Source organism: Ambystoma mexicanum, chromosome 10 (genome assembly GCF_040938575.1).
Source record: "Ambystoma mexicanum isolate Mex_15411 chromosome 10, UKY_AmexF1_1, whole genome shotgun sequence".
NCBI lineage: Eukaryota > Metazoa > Chordata > Amphibia > Caudata > Ambystomatidae > Ambystoma > Ambystoma mexicanum.
Genome location: NC_090932.1, coordinates 995,164,461 through 995,178,252, shown reverse-complemented (window position 1 = coordinate 995,178,252; position 13,792 = coordinate 995,164,461). Strand labels below are relative to the sequence as shown.

The window sequence follows — 13,792 nt, the reverse complement described above, 5'->3', positions numbered from 1 at the left end:
CTCCCACGCCTTGGATCTGTTCCTCCGTGACGTAGGTCCCAGCGACTGACTCATGTGGAGTGAGTTCCATGTCTACTACTGGAGACCCACCTCCAGTCACTAGAGTTGCGGCATGACTTGAGGCCAGCTTACTCTTTGCCCTGCGCTTTAGGTCATTCCAGCGCTTATAGCAATCATTGGCTGTGCGCCTCACGATTCCAAGGGCACTTACGATGTCCGCAACGGTCTGCCAGTGTGCCTGGCGTTGTGCAGGTGTGGTCTTGGATCCTGCAACAATGACCATCTCGTTGTCATGTGCGGACACATACTCGACAAGTGCATTCAGTTCGTCATCCATGAAGCTGGGCTTCCTGGACGGGCCGGACTGTGTAGCCGTGTCTGCGGCATCAGCCTGTGCCGGACGAGCACTCTTCCTCTTCCGCTTGGAAGGTGGTGGTGATCCTGAGTGTCCTGCGCCGCTCTGGACACTAGGGGCAGGAGCCCTGGTGGACTCTGTATCAGGAGTGTGGGATTGCACACTCAGCATGGGAGTTGGTGCAGGCATTGGCTCTAGTGTGATGGTGTCAGGGGGTATATCAGCAGCATGGACTAGGACCGACACTGTCCGGGCTGGGTGTGTGAGGGCTGGGGTGGATGGGGCCGCAGCTGCCCCTGCAGCCTCTCCGCCCTGCCTACTTGGTGCAGCAGATGACCTTGCTGCCCCAGATGCACGTGGCATGGTGACATCAACGTGCACCAGCGCACGTGTCATAGGACTGCTGACCTGGAAGTCAGCCATGGAGTCAGCCAGGTCTGGTGCCACAATGGGCTGGTCCAACAAGGGCTGAGCATGGATGGTGTCAGCCACATCAGCCTCAACGGGAGGGGGGGGATTATGGGTGCCCTTGACTGGTCCTCCACACATGGGGGGACAGGCTCACCCTGCAAGTAACGACCACGTCCCCTACCGGATCCACCACGGCCACCACTTGTGGCTCTTCCACCTTTGCCACCCTTACGGAATCCTCGCCTCCCAGCCATGGCACTGATGTTAATGTGCGTATGGGAGTGGCAGTAAAATATTGTCCTGGGCAATTGGGGGTCAAAGGGGTTGGGTACCAGATGGTAATTGTACCCTAGTGCTCTTGCAAGGCTGATTGTAACCCCTGGGGAAAGATGAGAGGTCACGCTACGCACAGGAGCCCCAAAAAAGGGAGATGACGTGCACGCAACCCCTCCTAGACCACGTGTGCAGAAAGAAAAACCTGCACTACGCTGTGGCACCCAGTAACACAAGAATGAACGTATGCGTGTCACACGCAGCCTAGAATGACCTCTGAAGGGGTAGGCTACACACGGGGCAAGCACAGATGTTAGATACGTGCGTGACTCACCGTCGACCAGGTAAAAGAGCGTGAAAAAGGAGCGCGTTTGGTTGGCAACACCCCCGCCAAAAGAAGATATGTACGCTGTCTGAGGAGACAGGACAACAGTAGAAGGGAACACTGTTTGAGGGAACAGGCCGAGGTAAACCAGTAAAAGAGAAAAAGGAGAAAAATCTGTCAGAGGTAACAGGGAATACGAACATGAAACGCCGTGAAGTAAATCGCGTGTGAACCGACAAGAAGTACAGAATTCACCCACTCGCTCTCCACGAAAAGCACGTACAAGGAAATGGAGTTCTACGCGTACCTTTTATACAGGCCCACACGTCCAGCGTCACTTACGCGGCGTCTACGCGCTAGGGCCATTTCCACCAATTACACGCTTTGTGACTTATGCGTGTACGGCCATTTCCACCAATTACACGCTTTGTCACTTCTGCGTGTACGGCCATTTCCACCAATTACACGCTTTTTCACTTCTGCGTGTACGGCCATTTCCACCAATTACACGCTTTGTCACTTCTGCGTGTAGGACCATTTACACCAATCACACGCGATGACACTCGGACGTGCAGTCTTTCCTCGTGTGCTCTGTCATCACGTGCTGTGTGGGAAACACCCGTGCGGCTCAAGTCACAGATGCGCTTACGCGCTGAGGGCCTTTGGTCCAATAGAATCGCGTATACGTGCTGACGCGCTTACGCGCTAAGGGCCTTTCTTCGGTTTTCACGCTGATGTGCAGGATTTTCACGTGCCAAATCACTCCGTACCAAGCTGGCCACGTGTAAGCACACGGAAGACCACGCTCCTGCCCAGAAGGCCGAACTACTGCCCCCCAGAGCCCCGGGCACGCTCCCACCTGCCATCTGCTGCTGCCTGACTGCCTGCTGCCCACGTGCACTGCCATTTGCTGCCTGCACATCAGCCAGGGGTGCTGTTGCTGTGACCACCCCTGCTGGAACCAAAGACTCCCGACTGGAATTCCATCGCTCCACAGCCCAGCCCCAGGACCCAGTTGCCCACCCACTCCTGCCTCTGGGGTTGTCATGTCGGGGCAAACACCATCTGTGACCACTGACAACCCCCGGCCAGAGAGGCAGAGGGGCACCAGCTTCAGTGCCACCGAAGTTGGTGTCCTGGTGGAGCAAGTCCTGGGGCAGTATGATGCCCTCTTCGGAAGTTCACGCGCCGACAAGGAAGGACGGACTCGGATCTGGACTGACATCGTGACTGCCATCAACGCGGAGGGGGTGGCAGTCCGGGACTTACAACATGTCAGGAAGCGCTGGGAGGACTTCAGGTCCAGGACCCTGAACAAGGCCCGGCGCCTCTTGAAGGCAGCGGATGCCAAGGGGCGCTGGGGCCGCTTGGTGGAAGAACAGATGGGGGTCCTGGAACGCATATCCCCAGTGCTACACGTCCAGGTCCTAGAGAAGCAGACCCGTCTGGAGTCGAGCGGTGAGTGTACATGCATCCTGATTGTGAGCAGTGCGTGTGGTGATCATTCGCCATTGTGCCGGTTGCACATCTGTTTGTATGGGGTCAAGTATGGGTGGGGGTGTACAGGGCCGTGGGGCTGACACATGCGAGGGCTGTAATGTGTGAGACATGGATGGTGCTTGTGTGTGTGGGCTTGCATGGCAAATGCAGTTGTGCGTGCACACATGTTTGGATGAATGTGTATGTAAGTAGACATGTCCGTGATGTCAGGCATGTATGTTGTTTTTGGCTGCATGTATGAGCACTGTGTACATGTGCATGTTTGTGTATTGGACAAGGGTGCAACAGTGATGCAACATGGATGCATGTGACAGCGGTATGTGGAAGCCTGATTGGCAGATGTGACATGGATGCCCGTCTGAACAGTGCGACACTTGGCAGAGGTGTAGACATGCATGCAAGTGTGGTGGTGTGTGTACATGTGTGGTGCACTTCCTGTGTTGCATGTGATGTCTGGCTCCCCTTTGGCTGCTGATGCTGTTGTATGTGTAGGGATGGTGGTGGCAGTTGCGATATGGCTGTGGTATGGCTCATGTGTGCCAGTTGCAATGACATGTGTGTTGGGGATTGTGATGACATGTCTGAGGTTTGCCAATGCCACTCATGTGCCACTGTCATGCGTGTATGTGTCCATTGTACAGTGCCCTGATGCCTGTGTTTTGTTTCTCCCTGTCTGCAGCGTCAACTGATGAAGAGGGCGGAGAAGGTGCTGTGGAGCACAGCGGCGGGGATCCGACCGCCAGCCGGAGACGCAAGGCCCGGCTCCCCTCCCGTGTTGTCATCTCGTCGGGGAGTGAGGAGTCCGGTGCCGCGTCCCAGGCCGCAGCTGCCGAGGGGAGGTCCAAGAGGCGGAGGTTGCAGTTGGACTCCTCGGCAGCAGAAGGGGCAGCTGGGACCCCACAGGGCCCAACGGGGGAAGATGGCACGGAGTTATCCAGGTTGGTGGGGGGTTTGGTGGAGGAGGGGGCCGTGCAAGCACCAGAGACGGGGTCTGGAGGTGGGGATTCCACTGGTGCTAGTGGTGCAGTGCAGGACCAGGGACAGGAGGCAGCACAGGCGGCCGCGGAGGTGCCTGTGTGCAATCCTGTCCCCGATCCTGTCCCTGCATCATCTTGCACCAGCAGGGATGCCTACGTCCAGACCCGTTTTCAGGCAGGGGATGAGCTGACGTCAACTGGCCTTTCTCTGCCTGCGGACGTGGCCATCCAGGTCTGGGTTGAGCCTGTCCTGGCTGGTGTAGCGTTGCGTCAACGGGCCATGCGAGGTGACCTGCAGTCTTTTCATGGAGAGACTGCACGTCATCTCGAATGGCTCGTTGACCACGTCAGCCTGCTGGGACAGGTCACCCAGGCCGGATTCCGCTGTCTGATGGGGCTTGCTCCGACCCCCTCCTCAACTGGACCCCCTACGCACCAGTCGTCCTCTGTGCCATCTTCCCACCCATCAGTCACCTGGGTGCCCTGTGGAGCTGCCTCTGACGGTGCGGCCAGGCTGGTGGAGGAGGCATCCCTGCCACAGTCGGGAGTCGGAGGTCCAGCAGGGGTGGCCACATCAACAAGTGCACCCCAGCCGGCGGAGGATGTGCAGGCAGCAGGAGGCAGTGCACGTGCGGAGGCAGAGCAGCAGCAGCAGCAACATGGTGGGAGACATGAAGGCTCGGGGCTTTCGACATCGGAGGGGCAGGCATCGGCCAGAGGGCAGGGGGACCCAGGACAGAGAGTGTCTTCCGTGTGGCAGCGGTTGGGCCACGCCATAGGTGCAGAGCGGCGGCGGGCGGAAGAGGCGCGGCTCACAATGGTCAGGGCGGAGAACTCCATGCGGAGGGCCCTGAGGCGGGCCGAGGGCCTCGAGGCAATCCGCAGGGGGTTGGAGGAGGACGCAGCGTCGTCCCTGCGGACCCTCAGGGCCATGGAACTGGACCGCCTCCGGGACATCGAACAGGAGTTCGATGATGCCCTGGCCCGGGACACCACGGAGTGAGCCGCTGGACTTGCCCGCCGCCTTTGTATATAGTTCTTTAGTTTTAGGTTTCCTTTCTTTCGTATTATGATTTGGAGTCGACGGACACTGCTCCACTTTTTGTATATAGTTGATTTTTAGGTAGGTTTTTTAGTAGGTTTCCTTTGTTCAGTTGGGCTCATGGACCCTTGTTATTTTTGTACATAGTTCTTTATTGCATGGATATTTTTTTACATTTGACTTTGGACAAAATTTTTTTCGATTTGGATTTCCAGTTTTGTGTTTTTATACGGACATGCTTCTTATTTTTTCTCATTCACATTTTAGTTTGTTTTCTTTCTTTAGCATTCTTTATTTTTTTCAATACAATTTTGTTTGCATACTTCACTGTGTGGTATCATCTCATTGGTTTCATGCATGTCATGTTGTGTGTTTTCCCATTCAATTGCAACAATTGTGTGTGACGGACATGGGTTCATTAGCTTCATGAACATTGGGGGTGTAACATGTGATTTCCATTTCCATGTGGGTGAATGGGTTACTTGGTAGGGCTTTTTGGCTGTGGAGGCTGACCATTACGCACATGATTGGGGATTGTGAGGACCTGGTGGGGGCTGCCCATGGTGGCAGGGGGGTGGGGGTGGTGGGAGACATGAGTGGGGGCCTGGTGGAGGATGCCCCTGTACTGCTGGGGGTGGGGGTGCAGGGGGACATGAGTGGGGGCCTGGTGGAGGCTGCCCATGGTGGCAGGGGGGTGGAGGTGCTGGGAGACATGAGTGTGGGCCTGGTGGAGGCTGCCCCTGCACTGCTGGTGGGTGGGGTGGTGGGAGACATGAGTGGGGGCCTGGTGGAGGATGCCCCTGCACTGCTGGGGGGTGGGGGTGCAGGGGGACATGAGTAGGGGCCTGGTGGAGGATGCCCATGGTGGCAGGGGGGTGGGGGTGGTGGGAGACATGAGTGGGGGCCTGCTGGAGGGTGACCCTGGATGCTGGGGGGTGGGGGTGCAGGGGGACATGAGTGGGGGCCTGGTGGAGGCTGCCCATGGTGGAAGGGGGGTGGGGTGATGGGAGACATGAGTGGGGGCCTGGTGGAGGGTGCCGCTGGATGCTGGGGGGTGGGGGTGCAGGGGCACATGAGTGGGGGCCTGGTGGAGGGTGACCCTGCACTGCCGGGGGGTGGGGGTGGTGGGAGACATGAGTGGGGGCCTGGTGGAAGGTGACCCTGGATGCTGGGGGGTGGGGGTGGTGGGAGACATGAGTGGGGGCCTGGTGGAGGATGCCCATGGTGGCAGGGGGGTGGGGGTGGTGGGAGACATGAGTGGGGGCCTGGTGGAGGATGCCCATGGTGGCAGGGGGGTGGGGGTGGTGGGAGACATGAGTGGCGGCCTGGTGGAGGATGCCCATGGTGGTAGGGGGGTGGGGGTGGTGGGAGACATGAGTGGGGGCCTGGTGGAGGGTGCCCCTGGATGCTGGGGGGTGGGGGTGCAGGGGGACATGAGTGGGGGCCTGGTGGAGGCTGCCCATGGTGGCAGGGGGGTGGGGGTGGTGGGAGACATGAGTGGGGACCTGGTGGAGGCTGCCCCTGCACTGCTGGGGGGTGGGGGTGGTGGGAGACATGAGTGGGGGCCTGGTGGAGGATGCCCCTGCACTGCTGGGGGGTGGGGGTGCAGGGGGACATGAGTGGGGGCCTGGTGGAGGATGCCCATGGTGGCAGGGGGGTGGGGGTGGTGGGAGACATGAGTGGGGGCCTGGTGGAGGGTGACCCTGGATGCTGGGGGGTGGGGGTGCAGGGGGACATGAGTGGGGGCCTGGTGGAGGCTGCCCATGGTGGCAGGGGGGTGGGGGTGGTGGGAGACATGAGAGGGGGCCTGGTGGAGGGTGCCCCTGGATGCTGGGGGGTGGGGTGCAGGGGGACATGAGTGGGGGCCTGGTGGATGCTGCCCATGGTGGCAGGGGGGTGGGGGTGTTGGGAGACATGAGTGGGGGCCTGGTGGAGGGTGACCCTGGATGCTGGGGGGTGGGGGTGGTGGGAGACATGAGTGGGGGCCTGGTGGAGGATGCCCATGATGGCAGGGGGGTGGGGGTGGTGGGAGACATGTGTGGGGGCCTGGTGGAGGATGCCCATGGTGGCAGGGGGGTGGGGGTGGTGGGAGACATGAGTGGGGGCCTGGTGGAGGATGCCCATGGTGGCAGGTGGGTGGGGGTGGTGGGAGACATGAGTGGGGGCCTGGTGGAGGGTGACCCTGGATGCTGGGGGGTGGGGGTGCAGGGGGACATGAGTGGGGGCCTGGTGGAGGCTGGCCATGGTGGCAGGGGGGTGGGGGTGCAGGGGGACATGAGTTGGGGCCTGGTGGAGGCTGCCCCTGCACTGCCGGGGGTGGGGGTGGTGGGAGACATGAGTGGGGGCCTGGTGTAGGGTGACCCTGGATGCTGGGGGGTGGGGGTGCAGGGGGACATGAGTGGGGGCCTGGTGGAGGCTGCCCCTGCACTGCTGGGGGGTGGGGGTGGTGGGAGACATGCATTGTTGATCAGTAGTGCAAGGTGACATGTGGGTTGGCTGGGGGGCATGCCCATGGTGAATGGGCTGCCTGCGGGACATGGGCAGGGGTGCAGGGTAGTCCCCCGTGGTGTGGGCTGCCTGCAGGGGCCGTGGAGGTTGTGGAGCGTACACCTGGGAGGACCCACACGGCCAATTCACGTGTAGTACTCCCCAGAACCCCTGAAATACACATTCCCTGCTGGTATCGCGTGTGCAACTTCCCGCGCACCCCTGAAATACATGTACCCAGCTCGCACTGAGCCAATCGCGTGTGTAACTTCCCGCGCACCCCTGAAATACACGTACCCTGCTTGCACTGGGACAATCGCATGTGCAACTTCCCGCGCACCCCTGAAATACACGTACCCTGCTCGCACTGGGACAATCGCATGTGCAACTTCCCGCGCACCCCTGAAATACACGTACCCTTCTCGCACTGGGACTATCGCGTGTGGAACTTCCCGCGCACCCCTGAAATACACGTACAATGGTCACACTGGGCCAATCGTGTGTGGAACTTCCCGTGCACCCCTGAAATACACGTACCCTGCTCGCACTGGGCCAATCGCGTGTGTAACTTCCCGCGCACCCCTGAAATACACGTACCCTGCTCGCACTGGGCCAATCGCGTGTGGAACTTCCCGCGCACCCCTGAAATACACGTACCCTGCTCGCACTGGGACAATCGCGTGTGCAACTTCCCGCGCACCCCTGAAATACACGTACCCTGCTCGCACTGGGCCAATCGCGTGTGGAACTTCCCGCACACCCCTGAAATACACGTACCCTGCTCGCACTGGGCCTATCGCGTGTGCAACTTCCCACGCACCCCTGAAATTCAAGTACCCTGCTCGCACTGGGACTATCGCGTGTGGAACTTCCCGCGCACCCCTGAAATACACGTACCCTGCTCGCACTGGGACAATCGCGTGTGCAACTTCCCGCGCACCCCTGAAATACACATACCTTGCTGAAATCGCGTGTGGAACTTGCCGCGCACCCCTGAAATTAACGTACCCTGCTGAAATCGCGTATGCAACTTCCCGCCCACCCCTGAAATACACGTACCCTGTTCGCACTGGGACAATCGCGTGTGCAACTTCCCGCACACCCCAGAAATACACGTACCCTGCTCGCACTGGGACTATCGCGTGTGGAACTTGCCGCTCACCCCTGAAATACACGTACCCTGCTGCAATCGCGTATGCAACTTCCCGCGCACCCCTGAAATACACGTTCCCCGCTTGGCGTTTGCTGTTTGGCAGCCCGGTGAACTGGTCCAGGGTTCGCGCAGCCCTTTGCGATGATTTAGCGATTTTGATGGCTTTTCCTTGCGCGAGGGCGTTCTTGGGGGCGTTACTGGCTCTGCTGCAGGGTCGCTGCGATTCTCTGCGCCACGGCTGGTTTGGGAGCCTGAAATCCATGAATACGCTGTGCGCAGAAATCGGTTTTAGCGCACGTGCCTGGCGCAGACAATCGCACGCGGACACTCTGCGCCAGCTGCTTGCGACACTTTTCTGCGAATTTCTATGAATTACCCTCTTAACCGTTTACTACCAGAACTGTGCTATCCTATACAAAGACTCTGGACCATTGACTTTGGCCTAGGCGTATGAGCTGAATTGCTGGTTGTATTTTACTGAAACCATTTGCCCTGTAGTAGTATTTGTGCTGTTGATTCTTATAACCTATTACTTTTAAAAGTAACTGAAGTGCCATTTTGCTCCCACTTCAGGGGAGCTGAACTTGGTCAGTAACTTATTGGTTGTGTATTTGTAGTATATTAGTGCGTGATATTGAGCTGCTCTTGCTAGTCTAATGTTTCCAAACTGACTGTGTAAATAAATGTATATTCTTTAACCAAGAAACCTTTAGTAAGTGTATATTTAATTCACTGTATCTGTTGGTCCTTTGTGTAACTTGTTCTACTACTCACTCAACTCTTGAGATAAGTCTGGCTGGTCAGCCACTGCTACCACATAACTGTGTAGTACAGGCTTGTACCAAAGGTAAAATTTTACTGACAGTTGTAGTCTTAATTGCATGTAGTGTTCTCAAAGGGTACTGCATGTGATTCTGCCTAACAGAGGGGCAGGAATTGAATGGGAATTGCCATACGGATTAGCATGGCCATGGGCAGTCAATGGGTGGGCAGATAACTAAACAATAACTACAAGCTGTGTGTCTCTCCTCATATGACATTTCTCCCCATATGTACTCTAATACAATAGTTTTGGCTTGTAGGTGGCACTAAAGCGCTACCACAAAATAGCCCAAAGTAAAGATGGATTAGAAAAATATGAGAAAACAGAGACAATAGCAGGAGATTCTACATGTGATAGACGAAATGGAATTACACAATTATGACTTCTCATTCACACCCACATTTCAATTAAACACAGCACATATGCATCACATTGGACAGCTCTGTTGGAAAGCACAATTGGACAGATATGTTCCTGCCCTTAATAGCTCAAACACCAATCCAAAAGACATAAAGGTGGGCATCTGCAACTAGCACAGCCTGCGTCCTGCGAGGACAGTGAGGGAATTTAAGTCCAGGTTTCCTGCGCTGTGAGAGATCTTTCAGTGCTTTGCAGAGAATGCACAATTGGCTCAGATGCACAGTGGGGCAATCTAGATTACAGGACCTTGCTGTACTTTCAATAGAGACAAGAGTGCTACAATCAGGTTCCGATGATGCTGTTGATCGTTTTGAAGGCATCTATGTACTTTTACTAGTGAAAATGATAAATGAAATATACAGTTTGTTAAATGATATTTGACATGGTCTGTTTTAATTGGTTTCTATAGGAACCCAATCCAGTACCTGTGTACAGTTCATAGTTGTTGCAAAGAATCATATTTTGCGGTTTGTTTGTGGGCCTCTCTTTCAAAACATGTCAGAAATCACTCTGTGCACAGGGACAATATTATCCACATAGATGCTAGATGTAGGTCAGACACTGTCCTTGTGCAACAAAACATTGAAAGAATACATGTTTTGCACCTGTGCAGTCTTTGCCCAGTGTCAGTATCGTGCACAATGCACAAGCAAAAGTGCAAGGTTTCTGTAGTATAGAGCTCAGATATCCATTTTTTAGAATGCAGCAGAATAAATTAGAACGTACTTCTTGTGTCCTCACCCCTCCCTATTACTTCCAAACACATTATTATACCCTGTAACATATCTGAGGCTACTGTAGTCTGCCAGACACAGACCAGACCTCTCTTCCTTGTCTAAGGACAAGGGGCTATTCTACCTTTGGAATATACCATAAAAATAAAAGCTGTATACCCCGTAGTGGAGGCAGTCGTTACAGCCACCTTCCCAGCATGGATCTTGCTTCTCTCTGCAGTCCCGCTGATCATCCTCGAGGAGCATGGACGCCTTGCTAGCATTGACAGCCGCAGAAATCCATGGCACCTAACAAATGAATGCAGCATGCTGCAGTTTTTCATCAAGGGGCCTGCTGACATTTTCCTGCAGAAATAAATATAAAATATAAATAGGTATTAGACAGGAAATAATCAATGGATCACAATTTGCTCACATATAATTAAAAGAGCTCTTGTGTCCCGAACCCTCAAACACCACAACAGCCTCATGACTTCAAACTGCCTTTACATCATCACCTTTACCACCTTACTTTAGAAAGTTCAAATGATGGCTATTGTAGATCATGAACTTGATCAGCATCCCTATCACTAAAAAAAACCGAAAACTCTTTAGCTTTATTTATGCATCAAGAAATAGACTCCCACACTCAAAATGGCCTCTCCGAGCCATCTGAAATATCACAGGTTGTCAGGCTTTTTATTGACTTCGGATTAGACTCTGCACCTCCAGTAAAGTACTTAAAAGATTCCAGGCATTGATGGATACTGGACTGAGAAGGAAAGGATAGAATGGGGAATACAGCAGTTATGCAGTTTTAGCCTACAAGTATTCATCCTGGTCTATCACAGATATCAGGTTTTATCTGATTTTGTTACTGAGGGGTGGACGCTCAGCCAATCAGGTGGCTGTAAGAGTGGGCAAGAATACAGTGTGAACCGCCTGCTCTTTCCAGCCAACCAAGGCTCTTTCCAAGCTGGTGCCATCTTGATTAAGGGGAGGGAACAGGGAGCTTCTCTCTGTTGCCTCCCCACGTCCCCACCTTCCCCCCAATAATATTAGCACCCTCCCCCCGACTTACCTGCTGGACCAGAGCTTTGTGCTTCGGCCCAGTGCTCCACAGACCCACGGCCAGGGACATGAAATTGGAAAAGGAACTAAATCCCTTTTACAATAGTGGAGCCCATCTTCTGAGAACAAAATTAACTATTTGCACTCTGGGCAAACCCTTGCGGTGCCACTAGAAATCATGTCTGAGCCATGGGGGGCATACAAGCTGGTAAATGACTGCAGGGTTGGCAGAGGCCCTAGCTTCAGTCGGGTCTGCCTAGTCTCGGGCTGACGAGTGGTTACCGGCCTTGAACCCCCCACGGCTGGGGCCTGATTGTTATATTAGCTAAGGCGGCCTGTATGTGGTGACTCTAATTCGAGAGCTGCAAAGAGATGCTGCTGCATTTCATAATGAGTGAGTGTGCAATAACAGAAACCTAGAGCAGCAATTCAGGAAGGAACACTACAGGTGATCACCCCAGCTTTCATGCCTGCTCAACGCTTTGCATCTGCTGCAAATTGACTACTTGTCATCCAGAGGATTCTTGGGACAAGGGTTTGGACGAGCTACCTGTATCCAAGGCTGGTACAAATAACTTGTTAAAAATTAAGACGAATGAAAAGTAAAGATTTAAAAAGAAAATATGTAGGAAAATCTCACGGAAAGAAATGAAAGCAAAAATAACTCAATGTTGTATTTAATTAAAAACAAAACTAAATGGAGCCAACCCAAAAATGCAATGTTTACTTTGGTTTAGAATTGTTTCAGCGGGAGGGAAAGCAATACCAGTTTCTTAGGGGATGATAGGTCCAAACACTTAAAATACATATTGTTTTATGGATGTCAGGTGCTCAACGACTTATAGAAGATTGCTTTAAAACAGTGAGCAAATTCATAAAAAATAGGTAACTTGCACATTTCCGAGTCCTGCTATAGCCCTTAAATGATATAACAACATAATCAATTTTCAAACACACACATGCACATCTTATTGCAAAGGAACATACACAATAACTGAATTAATTTCTCCAAAGATGTCGATGTGTCTTCCCTAGAAAGAAATGTGCAGAAGCAACCATAAATGACCACATTTCAGCCATTAGAAACCATGTCAGGTAAACAACTCCCAAAATATCTTATCAATTAAAACAAAATCCCAAAAGCACTACTTTTAATGACTGCCCTCCCATAATTTTAAACATTTGAAAAACCAACATTGATATAAAATCTGTAGCACGTTTGGCTAAGGAGTGAGGTGCTGAGTGTGGTGCAGTCTAACCACTCTTGGCTGACTGGTGGGCGTGGTTATCACTATTATTGTCTGACAATCGAAGTAAGTGATAACTTTCTTAGGTGGCGACTTGTACACGTCTGCCATTCTTTTTGGGTAGATTCACTGCTTTGTCTAACATAGACGGACACCATGCTGCAAGGAAAATGCATAAAGAAGAGCAAATATAATCTCAATTTAGACGGGCATGGTAAGGTAAACAACAGTAAGGCTGCAGCTTGCTCCTACGAAGCTGTGGATGACTTACTGTCCAAATCCCTGACTGTTCACTTTACACATAAGGGTCAAATTATCAACTTTTTTTAGCAGTAATATGGATGTCGGTAACACTGTAATGGTGGAAGGAGTACTAAACAGCAATAATTGCTCCAAGTAGACGGTTTTCGATAACAACTCTTTATTTTTTATTAAGCATTTAGTTATAAAAACAAACTTTTGCTTTACACTACATTACTATGCAAAGAGGTATCGTATTTGACAGCTCCCCATATATCAGCAAGTCCTCGAGGGGCAAGGGTTTCTTGCCATGGCCTAGAAGTCCCTCCCTTACACCTTTATCCCCTTTAGAGTCATCTCTTGACATTCAATCAGTTTCATCGTCAAACATAAAAAATTGAGTCTAAGGTAATTCCTTCACTTTTCTTTTCAAAGAACACCTCCAGAAAAACACCCAGTGCCCTAAGCACCATCGCGTTAGATCCACCATAAAGTGGATCCCACCATATCTCTGCATTCGGGCCCGGGAGGAACTTGGGTTTATCATAGAGCAGAAGAATTTAGGGCAAAATAGTGTCAAGTGTTGCAATGATTCCTCCTGTGCACTACAGAACCAGCACATGTTGTCCTTTACTTTTCCGTATTTAAACAGTACTTCCTTCGCCTTCAGCACATTTAGACTGAACCTCAACACCAGATCTCTGTGTTTTGGGTTAGGCGATTTTTTTTTAGATATTCCCGAATTATGTTCGGAA

General features: G+C 53.0%; 1 protein-coding gene across 4 annotated transcripts in view; it reads right to left on the bottom strand.

The window, feature by feature from the left end:
- The window catches only part of LOC138491912 (dehydrogenase/reductase SDR family member 4-like), a 594,704-nt gene that overhangs the window by 418,808 nt on the left and 162,104 nt on the right, over window positions 1-13,792 (bottom strand). For all 4 annotated transcript variants that reach the window (XM_069618776.1, XM_069618777.1, XM_069618774.1 and 1 more), the window contains exon 2: window positions 10,660-10,845. In XM_069618776.1, the coding sequence (XP_069474877.1) occupies window positions 10,660-10,841 (182 nt within the window). In that variant the 5' untranslated portion in view covers window positions 10,842-10,845. The remainder of the gene's footprint in view (window positions 1-10,659; window positions 10,846-13,792) is intronic.